Source organism: Sceloporus occidentalis, unplaced genomic scaffold, assembly GCF_023333645.1.
Source record: "Sceloporus occidentalis isolate IW3139 unplaced genomic scaffold, rSceOcc1.0.p SCAF_3, whole genome shotgun sequence".
Classification (NCBI taxonomy): Eukaryota; Metazoa; Chordata; class Lepidosauria; order Squamata; family Phrynosomatidae; genus Sceloporus; species Sceloporus occidentalis.
The window spans coordinates 214,037,771-214,063,040 of NW_028316983.1; the positions used below are offsets into that span (position 1 = coordinate 214,037,771).

General features: G+C 40.7%; 1 protein-coding gene across 12 annotated transcripts in view; it reads left to right on the forward strand.

Annotated features, from left to right (window-relative positions):
* LOC149317464 (carbonic anhydrase 3-like) overlaps positions 1 to 21,735 on the forward strand; it is an 86,024-nt gene extending 64,289 nt beyond the window's left edge. For 11 of the 12 annotated variants that reach the window (XM_089517556.1, XM_089517550.1, XM_089517552.1 and 8 more), the window contains 5 exons: positions 7,619 to 7,737; positions 8,122 to 8,214; positions 12,739 to 12,804; positions 15,662 to 15,817; positions 18,784 to 21,735. In XM_089517556.1, coding sequence (XP_089373682.1) covers positions 7,619 to 7,737; positions 8,122 to 8,214; positions 12,739 to 12,804; positions 15,662 to 15,817; positions 18,784 to 18,903 — 554 coding nt within the window. In that variant the 3' untranslated portion in view covers positions 18,904 to 21,735. The remainder of the gene's footprint in view (positions 1 to 7,618; positions 7,738 to 8,121; positions 8,215 to 12,738; positions 12,805 to 15,661; positions 15,818 to 18,783) is intronic. The other variant, XM_089517548.1, reaches the window with a different exon arrangement.
* The last annotated feature ends 3,535 nt before the right edge of the window (positions 21,736 to 25,270 follow it).

The following is a 25,270-nucleotide window of genomic DNA, read 5'->3' on the forward strand; positions in this document are numbered from 1 at the left end:
AAAGTTATGGAAAGTTTGTTTTGATGTCCTTCACACGAGACAATATCACAACAATTCTGCAGTTAAAGAGAAAATATATTTGAATCTACCTACTGAGATCCCTGTAGAACAGTGGATATGTAGGTATGTGGCATTTTTAGAACAGGTTAAGTCTCTGTTATCTGAAATGCTTGGGATCAGAGGTATTTTAGATTTTGGATTCTTTTGGATTTTGGAATACCTGTACAGTATTTGTATAGGTGTCACCAGGTCAGCCACTCATGAAAAAAGTTTTGGTTTCTGAAATATTTCAGATTTTGGATAAGGGAGACTCAACCTGTAGCAATCTTCTACAGCTCTTCTCCATCATTCTAAAAATGGTCTGAAGAAGTAATCAAGCTTTTTAAAAAAATGGTATTGGCTGATCTGTGATGGGTCCCTAGATGTCATGTCTAATTGTCCCCTCAGTGGAATTATAGAGATCTGAAAGAGTCAACTGTCTGTGTCAACTGTCCTGGACCTGTTACATATCAAAAGGATAATCAGTCTATTTTATGGGGGAGGAAATTGCTCGGTGTTGAGGAGAAACTCATATGCAAAAGGATGCTGTTCTCAGCAGAGTAGGTGAGACTCTTCTATCGCTGATGTTGATTAAATGGTCGGTCTGTTTCCACACAGAATGGTAGAAGAGGGAAGTCCTGTGATATACTCTTCCTCTGGCTGGATAATGTTTTGGCCCTGACTTATTTGCAGAGGCAACTATTTTACCCTATTTGCATCTGATTGGGCAGTAGTAGCATGTAGCTAAATTGTAGTGGGGCTTGGTTTATGTTTTGTACTATTGGTCTTTAAAAAGGTAAGGAAAACAAAACTTCAAAGCCCTTTCCTGTCATGTGAAAGAGGTACTTGAATTTTACAAGGTTTTTTTGGTCATTATATATGGTTCTTCATTAAGTTAGGAAGCAGATTCTATTAATAGATAAGTAGAGTGTGAAGGATGGGCAAGTGCCCAGTCTCACTTGATACTTGCAGAGTGACATACTGTATAATTTGCTCACAGATGGCAAGCTTGAGCTATTATTGTTCTGCAGCAAGATTGCCTGCTCTTAATTGACATCTACAGGGCTACTGTTAGATGTCTGTGTGGTCTGGTGTCTAGAATTGTGCCTCTAGCCAGCCCTTTTGGGGTGGTCTGTCGAGCCCCTATGTTAGAAATGACTTGAAGGCACAGAACACCCACATATACAGAGAAGATCCAGGTTGCCCTAGGCCAGTCACCTACCTATCTTACAATAGGGCTGATATGAGTTTTACACTTCTCTGAAAGACTTCGTTTTAATTATTTAAATCACTAGTGAGGATGAGTCTATTTAATGCTGACATTTTTGTCTTTAGTAGAAATAATAAAGTTTACTATAAGCTTAATATTTACTGAGAAAATATACGTTTCATTAGAAAGTACATAGACTATAAGCAATTATTCTGAATTGTTTTCAGATCATTTTCAATATATCAAAGAGTATGATCCCTTGCATTTATATCCAAACTTCTCCTTCTTGTTCAGAAACACTCCCATGGCCACCAGGTTTATTGTTCTTCTGTATCATTGCTCTGAGAAAGAGGAAAGCCTAGAGAGAGAAACTGTACTTCATGCACACCATCTGGTTACCAGCAATCTCTATAAATTGCTGTTAACATATTTGCATGCGTATAATTAGAAGTTGCATAATTAGTATTCATGATGATATCTTTGAATGAGGATCTTCTTTTACTAATTGAATTAAGAAAAACATGAACTTTGATTTAAAAATGATTAAATGAATTAATTGTAAGAAACACAGGCTGGCTCTTAGTTATCACAGGATTCTTTTTAAGCACTTAAATGAACGCCTTAGGGAGCTGGGGATGTTTAGCCTGGAGAAAAGAAGGTTAAGAGGTGATATGATAGCCCTGTTTAAATATTTGAAGGGATGTCATATTGAGGAGGGAGCAAGCTTGTTTTCTGCTGCTCCAGAGACTAGGACCCAGAGCAATGGATGCAAGCTGCAGGAAAAGAGATTCCACCTCAACATTAGGAGGAACTTCCTGACAGTAAGGTAGGGCTGCCATAATTGTCCACTTTTACCAGGGACAAAATGTAGGACAAATTCAAGACCAAACTGTAGGGCAACTGCAGGACAAAACTCAGCTCAAAATGTAGGACATTTAAGGTCCACCATTTTTCTTCAATGTCCTACATTTTGGGCTGAGTTTTGTCCTGCAGTTGTCCTACAGTTTGGTCTTGAATTTGTTCCACATTTTGTCCCTGGTAAAAGTGGACAATTATGGCAACCCTACTAAGGGCTGTTTGACAGTGGAACACACTTCCTCGGAGTGCAGTGGAGTCTCCCTTCTTGGAGGTCTTCAAACGGAGGCTGGATGACCATCTGTCGGGGATGCTTTGATTTGGATTTCCTGCATGGCAGGGGGTTGGACTGGATGGCCCTTGCGGTCTCTTCCAACTCTATGATTCTATGGTTCTATGTTTTCCAATCTTTCCTGTGTTGACTGAGTTGACTGTTCAGCAGCTGTCCAGGTCAATGTCCAGTGTGCAGAGACCTCACCTGCTCACTGTTTTTAACTAGGATTCTCTGATCTTACAGATTCTATTCTCTTATCCTCAGAGCAAGAGGGGAATCTTAGGTGGAGCAATGACTTGAAAATTAACCGTGTGTGTGTGTGTGCGCGCGTGTGTGCATGTGCGCGTGTGCTAATCTTTGCTGCTGCAGTCTGCTTTTAAGTGACTATATGTTCTCTCTAAGAATGCCACCTGTTGACTCTGCCATGGCAGGAAGGAGTGACCAGTGTGGGGAAATTGTTAGAAAAGTTGTCAAAACTTCATGCAGTTTCCTTTCTTGGAGCGAAATGCATGTGGTTTGCGCCATTGTTGGCAAATGTCATGATACAAATGTCTGTCTTCAGCTCCACTTAAACAATTGATTACTTTCTCTTTTAATTCTTTATTTTGCTCCCAAATTCTCCTCCTTTCCCCCTCTATTTCTGACACAAAGTCCTTTTAAATGCTCTTTCTCCTTCAACATGCTTCCACTGACGTTTGGACTTAACACTTACATACTTATTTCCTCTTTACTTCTTTCTCCCCCTCCCATTCTTTTTCTTCTCCCTTCTGCACAATTTTCCTGACTACATTTCTGTTCTCCCTTCTTCCCCATTTCTCTCTCTCTCTCTCTCTCATCCTCTTTCTCCTTCTACCCCTCCTTTTTTGTTGTTGTGTGCCTTCAAGTCATTTCTGACTTATGGTAACCTTAAGGCGAACCAATCATGGGCTTTTCTTGTTAAGATTGATTCACAGGGGTTTGCCATCGCCATCCTCTGAGGCTGAGAGTGTGTGATCTGCCTAAGGTCACCCAGTGGGATTCCATGGCCAAGCTTGGATTTGAGCCCTGGTCTGCAGAATCGTAGTCCAATTGAATAAGCATACCGGTACCTTCCCTCCCTCCCTCCCTCCCCTCTATCTCTCCATGTTTTTCTCCCTTGCTCCATGTACCACAAAAGAAAACTCTGAAATCAGGACTGGAATGTATTATATTCTTTGCATTTTAAAGCTGTAGATCCACTTAATCTCTACATAGTTCATAGAATTAGAAGAGACCGTAAGGACCATCCAGACCAACCCTCTGTCATGCAGGAATAATAAAAATAAATTAAATAAATAAATACAAATAAACTTTTATTTATATCCTGCTTTTTGTTTCAACAATCTAAGTGGTATGCAACATTAAAATAATACAATAATATATACAACCCCCCCCCTTAAAAAGGATTAAACAGTTGTAGCAATTAAAATTACAAAGACTAAAATCTAAAAACAATAGAACAATAGTGGGCAGAGTCATCACATATATATGTCTGTGGGGGGATCTTTACGTGGCCGGATGCTATTCCGGGAAGGCCTGCTGGAAGAGGTCCATCTTGACAACTTTCTTAAAGCTATCTATGTTGGTAATTTGATGGATCTCGTACGGCAGGCCATTCCATAAGGTGGGAGCGATCGCGGAAAAAGTCCTCTAGGAAGTTGCAGTCAATCTGGTTTTTACAGACTGCAACAAATTCCTCCCAGAGGCTCTGAGTGCACGGGGTGGTTTATATGGAAGAAGGCGATTCCTTAAACAGGTTGGGGCCAGGCCATGAAGGGCTTTAAAGGTAATAATCAACACCTTGTACTGTGCCCGGAAACTAATAGGCAGCCAGTGGAGTGATTACAATATTGGAGTAATATGGTCACTCCTAGTTGTTCCTCTAATCAGTCTGGCAGTCATATTCTGTACCTGTTGAAGTTTCCGGACTAGGCACAAGGGTAGCCCCATGTAGAGTGCATAGCAAAAATCAAGTCTTGAGGTCACCAGTGCATGTACTACAGTTTCAAGGTCCTCTGGTTCCAGGAAAGGGCACAGCTGGCATATCAGCTGAAACTGATAGCAGGCGCTTTTGACCGTCACATTCACCTGATTTCTCATCTGAAGTGACGAGTCAAGAAGCACCCCCAAACTGCGAACAAAGTCCTTTGAGGGGAACATGAGTGAAATCAAAACACTCCCAACAGATGGCCATTCACCCTCTGTTTAAAAATCTCCAAAGGAAACTCCACCATACTCTGAGGCAGAATATTCCACTGGCAAATAATTCTTACATTGCATAGATACCATTATCCTATTGGTTTCTATTGCCCTGTTGATATATCACCATCATTGCCATCATTTTTTGCTGCTGATGTTGTTAGCTGCTCTCAAATTGTTCTTGTCTCATGGCAAGCCTGTTGATAAGATATCTCCAAGCCGCACTGTCCTCAACCACTCCACTCAAGTCCTTCAGGCTCTGGTCTCGTTAATTAAATCTATCCATCTCTTATGTGGTCTTCCTGTCTTTCTGCCACTGTACACTTTTTCTAGTATTACAGTGTTGTCTTTTCTAGTGAGTCCTATTTCCCCATGATATGGCTAAAGTACGACAGCTCCAGTTTTAGTCATCTTGGGTGCCATTCACACTAGCTTTTTTGTGACGAGTAGATCCAATGATGCAATACCAAATCAAAGTTCCCACTATGGTTACCCCAATTGAATCTCTCCGTGGCAATTTAACCTTGATGGAGTTCACATTATCATTTGTATCAATTTAAAATGGAGCCGCCATTTCGCTTGTTCTCGGGGGAGGGAGGTTCTACAGTGTCAATCAAATGATGTGCATCTACGTCACACTTTGGCCTCCCCCCCAGACAGCCTCAGAGGATGGTAATGGCAAGCCCCTCAGAACAACCCATAGTAAGAAACCCTGGGATAGGTTAGCCTTGGGGGGAGTCACACTCTTTCAGCCATATAATATGATAATATAATCTCACAACAATATAATATGTGTGTGAGAGCTTTAGTTTACACCAACTCAGGAGCAGAGTCTGTTGTGGTTTTATTTCTTAGGAAAGAGGAAAAAATGACCCCTAACCCACAGCCCCACTGATAGGTTTTTTTAAAATGTCAAGTAAATCATGTGTACCTTTGTCATACTAATGACTCCTGTGCAGTCTGCTGTGGCCATGCAATAGCAAATATGTGCATAAGCTATTTTTTTAAAGCACCATCTGATGATGTTCCCTGGCTTTGGTGAGCTCTGGGCTGGGACTCAGACATTGGTGCAGATAAGGGGACTTATGGAAAAGAAAAGAAAAGCCAGGCTGCACTTTAAAGAGAGCACTTTTCAAAGCATGGGAAGTTTGAATCCATGGCATTTCTGGACCTACCTTTTCACTCCTGCAACTGAGTGCCAAAAGAGAAAAACAATGGCACTTGGCTGGCAGGGAGAGGGCAAAGGGGTGGGCATGATCTGCCCCCTGCACATTAACCCCTCCATCCTGGATTCCCCAAATGGTATCAGGAGTAAGTTCCCATCTGCCCTGATAAAACCCAGTGTTTTGGAAAAGAAACAGGGAAAAACTCAATCTTCGAAAAATCAGGTTAAGGGGAATTTGTGCCAGCCCCCCTCCTTCAATTTGGATTAGGAAAAACCGGTGCAAGTGTGTGAAGTTTGCAAACCAGTTTATAATGTAGTGCAAACGGCCCCTTGGCTTCCAGAAAGAGTACAGGTTTGATCTGTTCTAGGACCCATTTGTTTGTCTTTTTGGTCACCCATGGTATCCTCAGCACTTTTCTCCAGCACCATCACTCAAATGAGTTGCTTTTCTATCATTTCTTTTCACTGTCCAGCTCTTGCTTCCATTCATGGTGATGAGCAATATAATGGCTTGGACTATCCATACGCTACTGTTCAGTTTTACATCTTTGCACTTTAGGATTTTGTCTTCTTTCATAGTTGCCCTCCCAGTCCTAAATAATAATAATAATAATAATAATAATAATAATAATAATAATAAATATCCCGCTTCTTTACAAAAAGCATCATCTATGTTGAATTTATGTAAGTCTTCCATGGTCATTATTTTTGTTTTCTTGAAGATCAGCATTAAGCCTACCTTAGTACTTTCCTCTTTGACTTTCTTTAGCAATTGTTCCAAGTCTTTGTAGTTTTCTGCTAGTTGTAGGGTGATAGAATACAGTCTTGTTTAGAAATCATTCTATTTCACTGTATTCTATTATTTTCTCCCCCCCCCCCAAATATTTGGTGATTACTAGTATCATTGTTATGATATTTGTTTTAAAAAACAGTCATTGAGGGGCACTAGAGAGCAATCCATACAAAGCAGAACTTGGAAAAAAATGCTTGGAAAAATGGCTTTGGTTAGATAATAGCTCCCACATTTTAAATGCACTGCTTACAAAAGTGTTAAAATAGAACTAGGAAAGTTTTTTTTATTGCAAAGCTTGGGAAATTAATTTCCAGTCAGAGAAATATTTTCTCATATGTTATTCTTGGTTTTTGTTACTTGAGTTACACGTTGAGAGCAACTGTGGTTGATACCCAGCATACAGTACTTAATAGTATACCTTTAGCTTGCCCCTAGGGTATCACTGGGGGCTGTCCTAGTTTTTGGCCCTGAAATCATAGATTTCAAGATACAAGATACACAGATACAAGACCTAGAAAACCTAATTTTAACACAGAGAAACATTCCTAACTACAGTGGCCCCTTCCTATACGCGGGAATCCCTTCCAGACACACACACCTGCATATGGGAAAACCGTGCATACTTAAATCCTATTATTTTCTGTGGCAGCCCTTTCTGTAATTCTGGGAGCTGTAACATTCCATGTTCCATTGCCAGAGGCCCTGACATCTGTCCAAGGATGCTGGTAGATGCTTTCTTTATTAAAGCAGTGGGTATCAGCTGTATTTGGAAGAGGGGCTCCTAAGTCTGAAATAAAAGGTTTTCACAATGAGGGCATGTGTGTGCAGTGGCTAGAGTGTTGGACTGGCTACTGACTGGAAGACCTTGGGCCTGTTACTCTCTCAGCCTCATCTCCTTCACAGGGTTTCTGTGAGGATAAATGTGTGGAGGAGCAGAGTCATAGAGCTCAGGGCAGGGATATAATATAACCAATAAATAAAATAGTAGCATCTGGTGGTGCCCTTTGTTTTGACATACACAATCCTTTTAGACGTTCAGATTCTAATTTAAACTCTTCATTGCAGTACTGAGGGGAGGACCACTTCCAGGAATTTATAGGCTGCGTCAGCTGCACATCCACTGGGGTTCTACAGATGACAAAGGTTCAGAGCATGTTGTGGATTTACAAAGGCATGCGGGAGAGGTGAGTCAATTTACTTATTTATTTTGTTGTTCTGTTTTTTCATGTTGTTTTCAGCTTATGGTGATCCTAAGGAGAGCCTATCATGGGGTTTTCTTGGCAAGTTTCTTCAAAGGGGTTTTGTCATTGCCATCCTTTGAAGCAGAAACAGTCAATTATCTCAGCCAGACAATGAGCAAGTGAGGGAGAAAACATCACTGCCTGCTGGAGACCCATGGCTCCTTCTAAGTTCGGGGATCCTGGCTGCTAGTGATTGTGGTCTCACTTGTTACTGGGTCACCAGATAATGACAAAAAAGTGATAGGAATCCTCCAGTGAATTGAATAAAAATTAGATATTTGCATTCCTACTATGTAATGGCACTTACAATATTTTCCTTGTTTCCAGATTCATTTGGTGCACTGGAATCCTAAGTATAGCAATTATCTAGATGCTTTGAGAAAAAATGATGGTGTGGCTATAATGGGTATTTTTTTGCAGGTAAGCTGATTTCATTTGTATCCCAACTTTCTCTTGAAACTGAGACCCAAAGCAGCTTAGGCCATAATTAAAAACAACAACAAAAAACAAGTAGGAATAAACACACAATTAAGTTATAAATATTAAGGTAGGGAGGGGGTCAGGGATTATGTAGAATTGGGTTTATACGTATTATGTATTTTATTGTTAATTTCATCATATTGTAACCCGCCTCGATCTGTAGGGAGAGGTGGGATATAAATAAAAAATATTATTATTATTAAAATACAATTAAATTAATTATAATATTAAAACACAAATTAAGTTAAAATAATTTAAGCCATAACAACAACAATAAAGTTCAGTGCAAGCAAACATTCTTCATGTGTAGTCAGTTTGTTGCTCAAAGCCTGCTTGAATAAAAAGGTCTTTGCTTGACAGTGGAAGGTAAAAAAAAAATGGTAGCCTACACTTCCTCAGAAGGCATTTCCATAGTGTGGAATCAGCCATTGAGAAAACTTGTTATCTTGTTATCTTCACCGACTATCTGAATGTGATGGCACCACAAAATTACTTTGAAGCCTCAGCACATTTATCTGAGATAATGCTGTCTTTCAGATGACCTGGACTCATATTATAATCTATTTTTAGTTTTATTTATAAACATGTTTAGTTATTTTTCTTCTTTTTGGCCAGTTCTGGAAAAAGGGTTCCATAGTATTACTCATAGGGCTAAATCATGTTGCTAGCACCAACCAAAATAGGTGCATTGAATTAATAGATTTATGTAAGTGTTAATCCCATTTGTTCAGTGGGTGGTCTCTAGCTCAGTATGCTCCAAGTGGTTATCCATAGACTGATGCTGGTCCCTGGAGTTTCCAGGAAAGTCAGTCCCTGGCACATGGAGAGAGAAAAAATGCCACTCCTTCTCATCAGATAGTTTAAGAAGCACTTTCCTAGTAGAGATTAACAATTGGATTTAGCCTACTTTCCTCTGTGTCTGTATACTGCTTAACTAGTTCAACAAAATGAATCTGCAGTCCTATACTCATTTGTTTGGGGAGATTATCACACACAGACAGGATAGGGATGGAATCGCTTTCCCATCCTTATCCCATCCATGATAACGATCGTGTGAAAGTCTTTCATAACGTAGCTCTGATCCTGTCATTATCTTGTCATTGAAGTGGCATTGCATTAATGCAAACTCCGATTAATGCAAAATGCTTGGCAATGCCACTTCAATGACTGGACAATGACAAGATCAGCACAACATCATATGAAAATCTTTTGAACGATCGCTGTCACTCGCGCTTTCCAGATGCGATAATGTTCGGATAAGTGTGACGTCATCTGAAAGTCCTTCTCACGATTGTGCAGGAAAAATGGGACAGGGACGGGACAATGACATCTCATGCCCCATGTGATAATCTCCATAGTCTAAACTCCATAACTTCATTGGCACTTATCTCCATAGTCTAAACTCCATTGGCTTCAACATAACCTACTACTGAGCTGACCTGCATAGGATTGCACTTCTGTAACTTACATAGACATACTGATTTGGTCATCTGTCAAACAAATCTCAGAATCCTACCCAGTGGGCTGTTGTTACTAATTACAGTGTAAGAGTTTGAAACATCACAGTATCATTTTTGTATGGCATTATGGGCAGTGATTATATTGATTAACTAAGCAGCACTTCTAAGTGAAATTACAGCACTTCTATTGCAATGTTAGGAAAGTTTAATTAGAAGCAACACCTCCTGAAATCAATGAGACTTGCTCCCCAGCGAGTGAGTTTTAGGAGTGCAGTTCTAGCTGTAATTGGTTTGATTAATCATTTAACTGCAATTCTGTGGATGTCTATTTAGAAGAAAGCCCCATTAGCCAGGATCCGGTGGCATACTTCTGATGCATTCCATTGCCTTTCCCAGAATTGGTGACTACCTTTCCTTCTTATCACTTCCCAGTCACCCTAAAACTCTGTTATGGATGACCAAGAAACTCCTTGAAGTAGTAAACATATTCAGGAGGAGCCATTTTGGCCATGTAGCAAAATAAAACAAATCCAAAACCCACAAAAGAGTGATATCTTTATTGGAGAATCAAAATATACAAACGACATCATGAAAGATTTAGAAGTTTCACTGGTTTTTTCACCAGGCAAAATCATGTAGGAGAAGAAAAGTTAAGAAGTTAGAGTTGTAAGCCTACATTTTGTATCAGATATTCTTTTTGTTGTTGGTCAGTTGATTTAGAGGCATTTCAATGTAGGCAGAGGCCACTCACCTCTTGGTCATGTGGACAAATGACAGTAAAACTCCATTAGAAGCAGGAAAGTAACTCCTTTTGGGATCCAGGGTGTGTCTATACTTTGTGAAGCCACTACTTTGTGAAGCTACTCCTTTGGAGTAGGTTTTTATTTGTTCCATGAAGGACTGCAATATAGGAACAGGTAAGGGATCAGTGTTTTGATTTTTCTGGTCTTAGATACTGAATCACACCACTGGTTTGTGGCCACTGAACTCAGTGGGACTTACTTCTCCAGTAAATGTGTACTGGATTGCAGCCTGAAGCATTGAAGGTGCCACAGTTTAATGAGGCAAAATGCTTTACCATCTTCCTGTCAAGTGTTCAATTTTAATGCCAGAACTTACAAGGCTAGAGATTACAGCCATTTTAGGAAAGGCAATCCTACTAGAATTGAGCCTACTGCTTTTGTTTGTTTGTTTTGTTTTGCATTTTACTATCACTTTGGACAAAAATATCACTACATAAACAAACATGGATCGTTCATGGTTTAACCATGTTTTAGCCCAGCAATGTGATATCCAATACTCTTGGCTGGAATTTTTAGGAAAATTTGCCAGCATGCTTTATGCCAAAGTCACAGAGTGAAAAGTTGGACACCGAACAGCCATGATCTAGCCTCTGGGAGAGATCATCCAGAGGCATGGGGCGGGGTGTTATCAGTATGCTGATGACACCCAGATATATTTCTCCATTTCTCGGTCTTCAGCTTTGACTTCAGATGGTGTCTCGCCTCTCAATGACTGTCTTAAAGCGGTAATGGATTGGATGAGGGAAAACAAATTGAAGTTGAATCCAGACAAAATGGAGGTACTTACGGTATCGGCGCTAACCCCAGGCATCGAGATATAACCTCCAGTCCTAGAAGGGGCCACACTCTCCTCAAAGGACTGTGTTCGCAGTCTGGGGGTGCTCCTAGATTCGTCGCTTCACATGATATATCAGGTGAATGCGATGGTCAGGAGTGCCTGTTATCAGCTTCGACTGATACGCCAGCTGTGCCCTTTCCTGGAAGTCAGGGACCTTGAGACTGTAGTACATGTGCTGGTAACCTCACGCCTTGATTTCTGCAATGCACTCTACATGGGGCTACCCTTGTGCTTGGTCCGGAAACTTCAGTTAGTTCAGAACATGGTAGCCAGACTGGTCTCTGGCACATCCAGAAGAGACCATATAACACCAATCCTAAGATCACTCCACTGGCTGCCCATCAGTTTCCGGGCCCAGTACAAGGTGTTGGTTATTACCTTGAAAGCCCTAAATGGCTTGGGTCCAACCTATCTTCGGGACTGCCTCCTTCCATATAATCCTCCCCACACACTTAGATCCTCGGGGGAAAAACTTGTTACAGCCTTGTAAAACAAGGCTGTCCACGACCTCCCAGAAGACTTTTTCAGCTATTGCCCCCAGATTGTGGAATGGCTTGCCGGATGAGATCCGTCATATTACCACCCTAAATAGCTTTTAAAAAGCTATAAAGACGGGTCTCTTTTGGCAGGCCTTTCCTAGCCATCAGAAGTAAAATCAAATTGCTGACCTCTGACTTCACAACATTGTTTTTAAAGTATGTTTTATGTTTTAAATTCCACATTGTTTAATTGTATTTTAAGGGGTGGGTGGGTTGAGGCTTTGGATTGTATATTTTAACCTTGTAAGCTGCCCCAATTGCATTTTGTAGAGAGGCGGGATATAAATAAATTTTATCATCATCATCATCTAGAAGTCTGTGTTTACCACAGGTGGACATGCTTTGGATTCCAGAGGGCTGCCCCACCTCATCTCAGTCACCCTGCAACTCCTGAGGGCCACACTGTGATATTTTTTGTTTCTTATTAAGTTTCATTTTCTTATTACTTTTCAGAAGAGTCTGATTGCCTTTTGTTTCAGCAGCATGATGTATAGACCTACAGAAACCTTTTAGAATGCCAGTGCCTTCAGTGATAAAAGAACTAGGTCCTGCTTTTCTTTTGAGTATAACTTTTGAGCATAACTGACAGATAGAAAAGTAAAACGAACCAGGCAACTACGTCGTTCTAAATTTCCTTTTATTTTACATTTTTAATGGGTCTTCTTCTGTGAAAGATCTTCTCAAAATTTTGCTAATTAAATGGACAGATGGGGTGGTTAAAGATCAATTGTTATTATTTATAAGATGTTGTTATGATGTATTACTTGATGGTGGAGGAGAAATTGGCTTCTGCAGCAACTCTTCATATGCTTGCTTCCTGACAGGTAGGGAAAACTCCCAAACCAGAGATGAAAAGAATTCTTGAAGAACTAGATGCCATTAAGACAAAGGTGAGTAGAAGAATTCTATCAAGAATTAGTCAATGAGAAGGTGTTTGATACGAACTTGAAAGGCTGATAAAGTTACTTTTTCAGATTACAGCTCCCAAAATCACCAACCAGAGTGAGTGAGCAGCATGACTATGCTAGCTGATGATTTGGGGAGCCAGTCCAAAAACATAATTTTCCCAAGCTCTCTTCCCAGGGTAGTAAAAGGAGCAAGTATGTTTACATCAAGTGTGGAATTTATAACAAAACTGAGTAAAAATTGAGGCCCCAGAACCATCAAGAGAAAGAAAAGGTGAGCACCAGGAACTAATTTCATATTTCTACACAAGAACAGCAACTGTTCTTTACTGGAATAAATCCACTGAATCTGTTGGATTTATGTAAGTGTTGACTTAATCATTCAACATATGATTCTTTAATGTTCAAACTACAATGTATCAAGTGTGAAAGAACTGTAAATAACAGTCACCATAGATAATTTCTGAATAGTTGCCATGTCACTACAGGTTGAGTATCCCTTATCTGGAAATCTGAAATTCTCCAAAATCATCCACAAGGGTGGTTGAGATAGTGACACCTTTGCAGTCTGATGGTTCTGTCAAAGGGTTAAAGTCAGCACACTGGGAAATGCTTAGATGTGTGTGTGTGTCTGACCATGAGCATCTAGCACTGGGAAGGACAAAGCTGATCAAGCACAGCTGATGCTCATAGGCTCAAGGACACTCTGGTGCCTGCGTGCACCTAAGCCTGGATGATGAAACTTGTGTAAGTATTGCACAGAAGGACACTTTACAGTGTGGGACAGGAAGTGACTGGGTTTGGGAGACCACATAGTCTGAAGGCTATATAAACTCAGGAGCTTCCAGTGATTGCTTGTGGGTTGTAGTAGGAATTGGTATTCGTGTGATCTGTATTATAGCGTTGGTGATTTGGATAGCACTCTGTAAATAAAGATAGCACTTTGGGAGATTTGGCTTGTCTGGTTGTTAATCAGCTGAAGCCTGGCATCGGTTGCTGAGAGTCCCTGGAGATTCCTGCATTCCTTCAGTTCCTAGAAGACATCCAGTTGCTGTTATCTCTACTGAGGGCTGTGAACCACGTTTCTGAATTTGCCAGTTACACTCTGCTATATGCCAGCATTGGTTATATGACTCAGATGAGTTGCTGACAGGTTCAATGTATACAAACTTTATTTCCTGCACAAAATTATTAAACATTTTGTATAAAATTACTTTCAGGCTGTGTATGGAAGGTGTATATGAAACATAAAATAATTTTATATTTAGACTTGGGTCTCATCTCCAAGATATCACATTATGTATATGCAAATATTCCAAAATCTGAAATAAATGCAAAATCCAAAGCACTTTTGGACCTAAGCATTTTGGATAAGGGGTATTCAAACTGTAGAAGCAATGACTAATGTAACTTCCATCTTCCCATTTTATATACTTTTAAAAAGGTTTGCCATTAATTTCTTTTTGACCCTTTAGAAGCCCTCTAAAGACTGAAGCTTCCCAACCCCCTTACCATTGGCTGTACTGAATAGTCTTGATGAGATTTATAGTTTAACATCTGGGAGGGGGGCACAAATTATCCTAATATACATCCTTAAAACCAAACTAGACATGAATTATGTGAGTGCAGTTTAAAAAAAACCAAAAACGTAAATTGCTGCATTGAGGGGGTGTATTGTGTTTGGAGAGAGAACATAAATCCTCCCCCTTTCTATTGAGTTTGTGGTTTGTAAGACACTAGAGCTCTCAAATAGAGAATTCTAAATATTTCTCCCTAAACTGCAGATTTCCATGGGATGAAACCATGTCAATTCAAGTAGAATTATAGTGCTATAATTGTGTAGTGTGAAAAGACCCAGGGAACTGGGCGCAGGCAGCAAAGTAAGAGGCTTGTAGAAAATAATGGGATAGCTAACCAGTGAACTTGGGTACTGTTTCAGCATGTGGGTAGAAGACAACAATGACCAAGCAGGTCAGTGGATCTTATCTCTCCATGGGCAGGATGCAGAGCATCAATAGATGGGTATGGTGGTGAAGACTGCACTGGGTGCCAACTTAGAGAGGGGTGAATATCTGGTTGTGCAGTTGCTCACCTCCCATCCCAGATCTGCCAGCCATGGCACTTCTGCCCTCACTCACTGTGACCACCTGAGAGTAAGTTGCTGCTACCACCTGGCATCCCCTTCCCGGATTCACAAGGCTGCTGGCTGAGCCAGGAAAGGAGGTGTTAACAGCAGCAGTGGCAACTATGGACTCCTTCCCTTCGTGCCCCCATTACCTCCCTTTCTCGCCAAGCCAACAGCCCTACCACACCCAGAAGGGGTTTCAAGCTGGTGGCATCATCCTACCTCCACCATTGGGCACAGTGGGCAGATAGCAGAGATGCCCTGGCTGGTGGTGGTGGTGGGGGGGTGCAGCTGGGAAATGTGCCAGGCATCTTGGGTGGGACGGGGGGGTAACATCCCCTCACCACCCCTCACACTTTCTCCCCATGTACTCTCCCCTAGGGTGATTGCCTGCTTGGGGATGACTACATCAGTTACCACACTGGGGTGACACCAACTCTGGTGATGCCACTGGGAGAATTAGGTACTGGCTCCCTGGCTCAGGCCATGGAGCATTGCTGTTAGAGGATGTATTCCTCTCTGACTTAGAAGTTGTTGTTTTTTTAATATAATAATGGCCACAAAAGCTCACATAGTTTGTACCTGTCTATGTGAAGTGCTGCCTTGGGTAATAATTTGTTATCATGTGAACTCATCTGTATCTTCTCTCTTCATCTGGCTTTAACAGAAGTATTTCTTTCTCTCTCTCTCTCTCTCTTTTTTTTTAACTTATTTAAGGGGAAGGAGGTTCCTTTACTAAACTTTGATCCGTCCATTCTTTTCCCTCAAAATCGGAGCTATTATACCTACCAAGGTTCCTTCACAACACCGCCCTGTGAGGAGTGTGTTACCTGGCTTCTCCTGAAAGAGCCTTTAGTTGTCAGTGCAGAACAGGTAAACCTGAGATATTTACACACATCTTCCTCGACCCTCTACATTTGTATTTCATCCAAACCATATCTGTACATAGAATTTGCTGAAAGTTTTGTTCCATTAATCAGAAGTTTTAATTCAGTGTTGGTACATGGGTGAAAAAGGCTGGACATTTCTGAAGCTGAAACTACACAAAAGGGTTAAAGATAACCTATAGTTTTGATATAATGATTGCATTCATTCACACAATCAAAAAATCAAGCCCAGTTTTCTGACTACTACTCAAATCTCTTCTTCCAGTATAAATGAACGTAGGGATTGACTCCAGAATAAGGAAATTTGTAGCTCCCCCCAATGATAGAATAGACAAGTTTCATTTAAACACTGGGATTGTCTTCATTTATTTATTAGGACTTAATTCAGTTTTATTGGACAAGAGAAAGCACCCAGGAAAAATAATGCTTGGCCTGAATCTAGTATATTCCTACCCTACTTTTCTCCTAGTTTCTGTATAATGGATTTGTTCTTAGAATGCAAAATGTAGATGGGCTTTGGTATGGTTTCCTGGTTCATTACCCTAAATTTTGCAGAAGCCTCCCATTCCATCCTGTTTACGTTGTCCTGATAACAAGGATTCTGGGAGCTGATTTTGACACAATCCACTTCCAAGAAAATTGCAATCTATATGGCTGAGTTTATATACAAAGCTCCATCGGCATAAAACCTGTAATCTGTCACATATGTAAAATCCATGTTTGGCAGGTACTATATATTGGAAATTTTCAGCCACCTAGCACAATGTCGAGCAGATATACCTGCTTGCATCTATGTGGTACCCACACAATGCTTTTTTGTGTACGTGCTTCATTTAGAACTCAGCTGAAACAATTAATGTTTGCAGACTAAAGTGGAAATGCTTCTGCCATCGAGTTTTTGCATTCTCTTTTCTGTCTAATGCGTTTTTTTTATAATAGTGATGAAAATAATGGTGTGAGTGTGGCAGCTAAGTGCAGGCTTGCTGATCAGCTGCAATTATCACAAATCTGTTCACTTACTGTCTATATTCTTCTGAATTCCACCCACCAGCAGACTTCAGCAAATAACTTACATCATTTTTGAGAACTCAGAAGGAAAAGAAAATAATATTCAAATGATGCAGTTTGAGAAGTTCATCAGAAAAGAACAGATTTATGGTGCAATTTCTAAATGTACTTAGAGTCATTGAAACGTGTTTTGTTGAGTTCAGTGGGATGCATTCCTAATAAATGGGATAGCATTCTGACCATGAGTTAATATGTTTGCCGTAAATATAATAAAAAATTGCATTAGATCTGACCAAAGATCTATGTAGTATGGCTTCCTGTTACTAAGAGTAGTCACTCATAGTGTTGGGATAGTTGCTTTTTCAAACTACAACTTCCAGCATCCCCCAGCTGTTGGTCAGAAGACTCTGGAAGGTTCTGGGAGGTTTAGTCTAAAACATAATTGTTCTAATCTCTGCAGATGTTTCAAATAAATATTGTAACATTATAGTGTTTGCACAAAATCCATGTACATTAACATTTAATTGGCTCCATGTGGAACTCAAAGTGGTTCTAAATCTAATAATGTACTTGTGAGGAGAGGTAGTCTTAATGTAGATATTGCTAGAATAGAATCTGTGCAATCAAGTCTTGCTTTATTGTCACTATTACTGCCATTTAAAACTATAATATTTGGTATATTATAGAGTTACCATAGGCAATGTGGTCAAATCACTGCTTGTCACAGCTGAACCACAGGTAGCTGAAAGAGTAGTGATCTCATCAGGTTGAGATTTTCAAGTGGATACCCAGGATTCAGCTTGGCAGAATGTGTAGGAAGTAATACACATTGCCATCTAAAGAAGAGAGGACATTAGGTAATTTGGTTCAGAGTCTAGAATTATATAACAACACGCCTTTCCTGGGCACAGAAATGAACAAGGAATTACAGTTAAGAAGTTAAGCTAGGGAGCTAAAGCCAGAGGATGTACAGAAGCACACCATACCTGGGAAGACCTTATTATTCAGGCAGGGTTCCTATCCAAACACAAAATCTTTTACAGCCATAACATGGACTATTCAGTGGCGGGGTACAGACCGCCGCTTTGCGGCGGTCTGCCGCCGCCGCCAGTAGGTCCGCGGGGGAGCCGGAGCCTTCAGACGGCCCGACTCCCGCGCGGACCGAAAAAGAAGCTCCAAAATGGAGCTTCTTTTACCGTCGCGTTTGCGACGTAGCGAGGCGCCAGGGGCGCGCTCGCTACGTCACAAGCGGCGCGACGCGTACGGACGCTTAGCGTCCGATATGCAAAGATGGCGGCGCCCATGTGGAAGGGGCGCCGCCATCTTGTACGTATAGGATACGTACTAGGGTTAGGGGGTGCGGAAGCACCGCCCCTTCCTAACCCTAGTACGTATTCTATACGTACTAAATGGCGGTATGTATCCCGCCTATGATTGCAAACCAAATTTAGAGTGCTAGCATGGTATACTGGTCTCAGATCCTTGCTCAGCCATGGAAACCCACTGGGTAATATTGAGTGAATCACACACTCTCATTTTTCAGAGAATGGCATTGGAAAAATTTCCTTTGAATAAATCTTGCCAAGAAAATCCTAAAATGGGGTTCCATTAAGTCAGGATTGACTTGAGGGCACATAACAATAACAACACAAAATAAATTTAATTTATATCTTTCAATATATTGCTCAGTACACCTTACTATACTTGCTCAGTGTATTATCTCATTTGGCCCTTATATGAGCCAAACAAAATTTGATAATCTGGTGAAATATATTTCATAGGGGGAAAATGAGAACCTGTCCTTCCCACTGGGTTGCATTTTTACCCCCATTAATGGACAGTTGCAGCTTTCTGAGGAAAGTACTGTTTCTTACTCTACACATCTCTTTTGTCCCATTTTCTCTGGGTTGTTTTTAACAGCATATCTGTTTAATTTCTCCGCAGATGGCAAAGCTTCGTAGCCTTTCTAGCAATGCTGAAAATGAACCTTACTGTCCTTTGGAGGACAACTGGAGGCCTCTTCAGCCAATCAATCACAGGATGGTCCGGAGTCCATGCCAATAGAATATTTGTTGAAGGTCATCATTTTAAGTTGTGATAATCTTATGATTCTACACTGATGTTGTGTACCATCCGTGCTGTTGAGTCAGAAATTCTGTGCAATGAAACAGGACAAGTTAATAAACACATCTAACCTGTAGAGCAGTGCTACTCAAAGTGATGGCCTTTGGACAACTTGGTCGGTCCATGAGCCATTGGCTGCTGGTGCTTAGTGAGTCTCCAGAAAAGACAGGAAAAAAAACCTGTAGCCAATGGACATAAATATGGTACAAGTCCTTGACACATTGGGGGGGAAACAATAGCAGGCCTCTGACAACAGGGAACTTGAGATGCACTGCTGTAGAGGACACTAAATAAATAATTACTCTGGGAAAATATAATCTCTTTATTAAATTGTTGAATCTGTGCGATCTTAAGTAATGCTACAATTTCTTAGGAAGATATAATTCTATAAAATGAAAGGGTTCTTGAATTGTATTTAAAAGAGGTAAGATTCTTTTGTCACAGGGTCCTTTCATACTACACAGTTATAATGTTGTGATGGTCTTAATGCTCATGGCAATATCCTATGAAATCTTAGGAATTGCAGTTTAGGGAAGCATATTTAGATTTTTCAGCCAGAAAGCAATAGTACCTCACCAAACTACAGACACCAGGATTCCAGAGGATGTTGTCATGACAAAGTGGAATTATAACACTGTCATTGTGTGGTCTGAATGGACCTTTAGCATCCTGGATATCTCCTTCTGAATTTGGACTAAAACCCAGAGTGGATTCATCACCCTATGGACATGGAAGCCAACATCTGCCACAGGTCTAGGGGCTGCACACTGCCTCAGTCAGAGATCTGGGAGGGCTAAGCTTTCCCACCATACCCCCATTCAGATTAGTTTTACTCAAAACACCCGATGTCCTCTAGGAAGTCTGTGGGTAATTTCACCACGTTTTAGGCACAGGCTGCACTCTTTTAAACTAGGAAGAGATTTATTAAACAAAGAAGTTACAGACAGTTTTTAAACATAGTCTAAAAGTACCAATGGAAGGGGACATAGTGACACTACCTAGATGCACCCTAGAGGATTACTGAAGCATTTTGCGTTGATCTTTGTAATTTTAGTGGAGGGCTCTTGCGGGGTCTGAAAAATGCCTCTAGGTGCCACACATGACCTATGGACTTACGACTTTTCCTACTCTTCAGTTATAGGATTGCATTATCAGACTTCTATATCCTAATCCTATATGAGGCAATTCATGTGGACTTCAGAAGTTACTGGACTGCAAGTCTCAGCGGCCAGCATAGCCACTGGTGAGGAATGCTGGGAACTGCAGTCCAACACCAAGAGGACACATGATTCCCGCTGTCTTCTGTACCCAGGATTAATTTTAATGGGATATAATCGTGAGCAGACATGTATAAGAGTGTGCTAGTAAATAACCAAAATGTTAAGTAAAAGAACAATATATCAATAAAACACTGTATCAGTTCCCCTGACCAAACCAAATTGAACTTACTTAGATTGTAAGCCTGAGGGCAGGGAACTGTCCAATTAAAAAGATTGTATGTACAGCGCTGTGTAAATTTACAGCGCTTTATAAATAAAGGTTAATAATAATAATAATAATAATAATAATAATAATAACAACTTCAAAATAGAGTATAGAATAGGATAAAGAACTTTTATTTTCTTGTACAAGTGTACATTTTTCTGCTATGAATCTTTTCAGGAATTTAATATTGAAATAATATTGGTGATTACCAATCAGATTGTTGTTCTGGGGAGAGGATGTTACAGTTTACTTAATTTTCAGTTTTACTGTATTACTTTTCTGATGTGTCAACAAGTCATATTTTCTGCTCTTATTCTATTTTGCAATTCACTTTGTATCTGTGAAATTGGTTCGCATTCTATTCAGGGCTGCTAAGTGAGATGGGATGAAATTTCCTAATATTATGAAGTTTTGATGGGGGGATTTATTTCAGTTTTGAATTGTTCAGATGAACTTTGAAAGGGGAAAAATTATAAATTCACACTCTTAAACACCAGCATTAAGATTTTTGACATAGAACTTTTGTACCAGTACTTTGCAGATCTTAGAATATTGTTTTCTAATTTTAAACATGGTATCTATGATTTCTCTCTCAAATTTCCAAAAATGATAGCTACAGTTTTTAATAATTGCAATCAGTTTAGGCTGGAATCCAATTAGTGTACTATGCCAGAGTAACTATTCCAGAAGAGGAAAAAGGCATCAGCCTATCTGTGGTAGGAGAAAGACATTGGAGGACTTGTCTGCACTGCAGAAATAAAGCAGTTTGATACCACTTTAACTGCCATGGTCCAATGCTATGGAATTCTGGGATTTGTAGTTTTGTGAGATATTTAGCCTTCTCTGACAGAGAGCTTTGGTGCTCCACCAAACTGCAGATTCAAGAATTCCATGGCATTGAGCCATTGCAGTTAAAGTGGTATCAAATTGCATTATTTCTACAGTGCAGATGCAACCAGAGAAATAGTCTATGGGAAGCTTGTGGATGCTGTATTCCCGCACCACCCTGTAGATGCAGCTGCTAACACAGTGCACCAAAAAAATTCCAGCTGATATTTTAAAATTGTAGTCATTTGAAAAACTTTTTCAAAATTTATAATGAAAATATCAATTGGCTTTTTTGGGAGGGGGGGGGAATCTTAAATTGTTAATAAAATATTTGCTGCGGGGGTTGTTTTTTTCTTCTTGCGCTGGGATCCTGCTTCTTAGTATGATCAGTTCAGTATTGTCTGATAGTAATATACCTGCTTTTGTAAAACAAGAAAAATAAATCTATTTATCTCTGAAGTTAGGTTTTCAGAATTCTTTCTGATTCATGCTTAACTTTTTTAGTGAGTTTAAACAAGATTAAAGCTCTTTCTATACATCAAATAATAATAGTATTGAAAAATAATTTAAATGTCTTATATAAATTCCAGATGGATAGCCATGTTAGTCAGCTGTTGATTTCTTGCCTTCAAATATCCCAAAATACTCTTTAGGGGATGCAGAGGGCATTCATGCCAGGTTATTTGAGCCCTTGGGGCATTTTAAGCCCATGGAAACGTTTTTTTTTACAACAGGAAATGATGGACAAAACTGTCAAAAATATTTCCTAACCCTGACAGCGGGCTCAAAATTTGGCAAGAACACCTCCTCCTTCTGCTGCTTGCTTTCCTCTTGTTCTTCCTGTTCCTCCTCTTCCTGCTGATGTTTCCCAGGAGTCTTTAAAGGCAACCTCATATACAGTAATCCAAATGGGCTGTGTTACTAAGGCATGTGTTACCGTGGTCAGATCCAGTGTCTCTAGGAACAGGTGCTGCTGGCATACAGTCTTTAACTGTGCAAATGCACTCCTGATCATCACCTAAATCTGAGCTTCCAGGATCAAGGTTCAATCCAGGAGTAAATTCAAACTGCAAACCTGCATCTTCAGAGTGAGTGTAATCCCATCCAGCACAGGCTGAATCCCTTTTCACTATCCATCAGACATAGAATTCTATGAAAATCAAACATAGAATTCTATCGACCGCTATTTGGAATGGGGCCAGGATTTCTGTACACACTTAACATTCTGATTTTTGTTGAATTTACTTTCATGTAACCGGGTTAGAGTCTCAAAATTTACTCTCAAGGATTTACTGCTGTTACTCACAGCTTGGAGTTTTGCCAGTCTTGGACTTTATCACACCAGCTTGCCATCCCACCGTGATCATTCCGGTTGAAGAATGGAAGCATATGGCTTATGCATCATTTCCTATCATACTTTCCCCCATATTAGTGCTTTGAGTGATCCATGGTCACATGATGTTTTTTGCACTGTCAAGGGTGGTAATGAGTGATTGTGGCTGCACATCTCCTCTGAATGTGTACACACCAGCTGGCTTCAGAAAGGTTTTGGCAGCCACGATAGCTATTCATCTCCCCCTCATGCAATGCAGGGTCACTTTATGCATAGTCACACAGCAGCCCCACATTTTGGAGTGAAGCAATCACAGCTGCCAAATGCCTTCTGAAGCCAGCTGCTGTGTGAATGTGCACATAGGAGCTGACTTTGGGAAGCTTTTGGGAGATGCCATCGCTGTGAGGGGGAACGGGTGAGGAGCAGAATTACAGCCACTCACACTACATTATTGCCTGAGAAGTGGAACTGCAGCAGAAGGTACCTGCACAGGGTCAGTAATGGAATTACAGTGAGACAGAGACACTACTGATGGGGTTTGCCCATCAGTGAAAAGTTTCACTACAGCAACAAATGGAATACAAGGTGGGAGCAGGACAGACATGACATAGTGTGATAATAACCTGTCAAAGATTTGTCCTGTTAAACTTCTGCTTTTATAGCCTAGTGTGACAAAGTAATCATAGAATCATAGAATTAGAAGAGACCCCCAAGAGCCATCAAGTTCAACCCCCTGCCTTGCAGGAACACAGAATCAAAGCACCCTGACAGCCATCCAGCCTCTGTTTGAAGACTTCCAAAAAAGGAGACTTCATTACACTCCGAGGAAGTGTGTTCCACTGTCGAACAGCTCTTGCTGTCTGAAAGTTGCTCCCAATGTTGAGGTGGAATATCTTTTCCTGTAGCTTGCATCCATTGTTCTGGGTCCTATTATTTGGCACAACAGAGAACAAACTTGCTCCATCCTCAATATGACATCCCTTCAACTACTTAAACAGGGCTATCATATCACCTCTTAACCATCTCTTCTCCAGGCTAAACATACCCAGCTGACTAAGTCTCTCCGCACAAGGCTTGATTTCCAGACCCTTCACCATTTTGATCGCCCTCTTCTGGACAGTCTCCAGCTTCTCCTTTTTGAATTGTGGTGCCCAGAACTGGACACAATATTCCAGGACCTGACCAAAGCAGAACAGAATGGCACTATTACTTCCCTTGATTTAGACACTATGGCCCAGTACAGATGGGCCTTTTAGGATGTAAGGAATATGTGCTAGGGTTGCCTTGGGGCATCACTTACAGACGCCCCGCAACCCTAGTACGTATTCCATATGTCAAAATGGTGGCGCCCTGTACACACGGGCGCCGCCATTTTGACGTGATGGACGCTTAGCGTCCGCATGTCGTAGCGCACTTGTGATGTCACGAGTGCACCATTGCGGGTTCTTTTTTTGCAGGTTCTTCTTTTGCTGATGGGAAACCGCGTGGTTTATCTGCTGCAGCTTCCCACCGGCAGAAAAGGAGGCACTGGTAGACCGCCCTTTTTGGGTGGTCTGTATCCTGCCTATGCTTCTATTGATGCAGTCTAGAATCGCATTGGCCTTTTTAGCTGCTGAATCACACTGTTGACTCATGTTCAATTTGTGGTCTACTAGGACTCCTAAATTCCTTTCACACGTAGTCTTATTAAGCCAGGTGTCCCCCATCCTATATCTATGTATTTCATTTTTCCGCCCTAAGTGCAGTACCTTGCATTTCTCCCTGTTGAAGTTCATTTTGTTAGTTTTGGCTCAGCTTTCTAGTCTATTCAGGTCATTTTGAATTTTGATCCTCTCCTCTAGGGTATTAGCTATTCCTCCTAATTTGGTGTCATCTGCAAATTTGATAAGCATGCCCTCTATCCTTTCATACAAGTCATTGATAAAGATGTTGAATAGCACTGGGCCCAGAACAGAATCCCGTGGCACACCACTGGTCATTCTCTCCAGGATGAAGAGGAACCATTATTGAACACTCTTTGGGTTTGGCTGGTCGATCAGTTATAAATCAGTTTAGCAGTCGCTTTGTCTAGCCCACATTTTACTAACTTGTTAGGAAGAACATCATGCGGGGACCTTGTCAAAAGCCATACTGAAACCAGCTTTCTACATCGGGTGTTAGTTATATATGTGTAACGAAGTAATATCTGCTGACCTGACCTCCCAAGCCCACCTTATAGCCAGCAGCAGCATTAGACACTGAGGGTCTGTTCAGAGGCTGATTGGGATGCAAAGAGGACAATGTTTTCAGCCCCCTCTCACCAGCAAACAAGGTTGCCATAAGGAATTGTGATGGGTCCTGATTCTGATTATTTCAGCCTCACTCACTACCTTGCAACTCAACAGACCTTCACCAAATATGTATAGTTAGACTATGACATCTTTCTGTATATGCAACAGTTACACATCTGTAGCTCTAGGTTACAAATAAAAAACTGCAATACAGAATGCCAGCCATTACTTTCAATTGCCATTAAAGGCCAAAAAGGAAGTATTAGTACTATAGTTACTTTAGAAATAACTATTTTCAATTTTCTAAAAAGTAACTGATTACTTTTTGTTACTTTAGGGGGGAAATCCCAATGTTACAAGGTGCTAAGCTATGATATAATACATCCTTTCA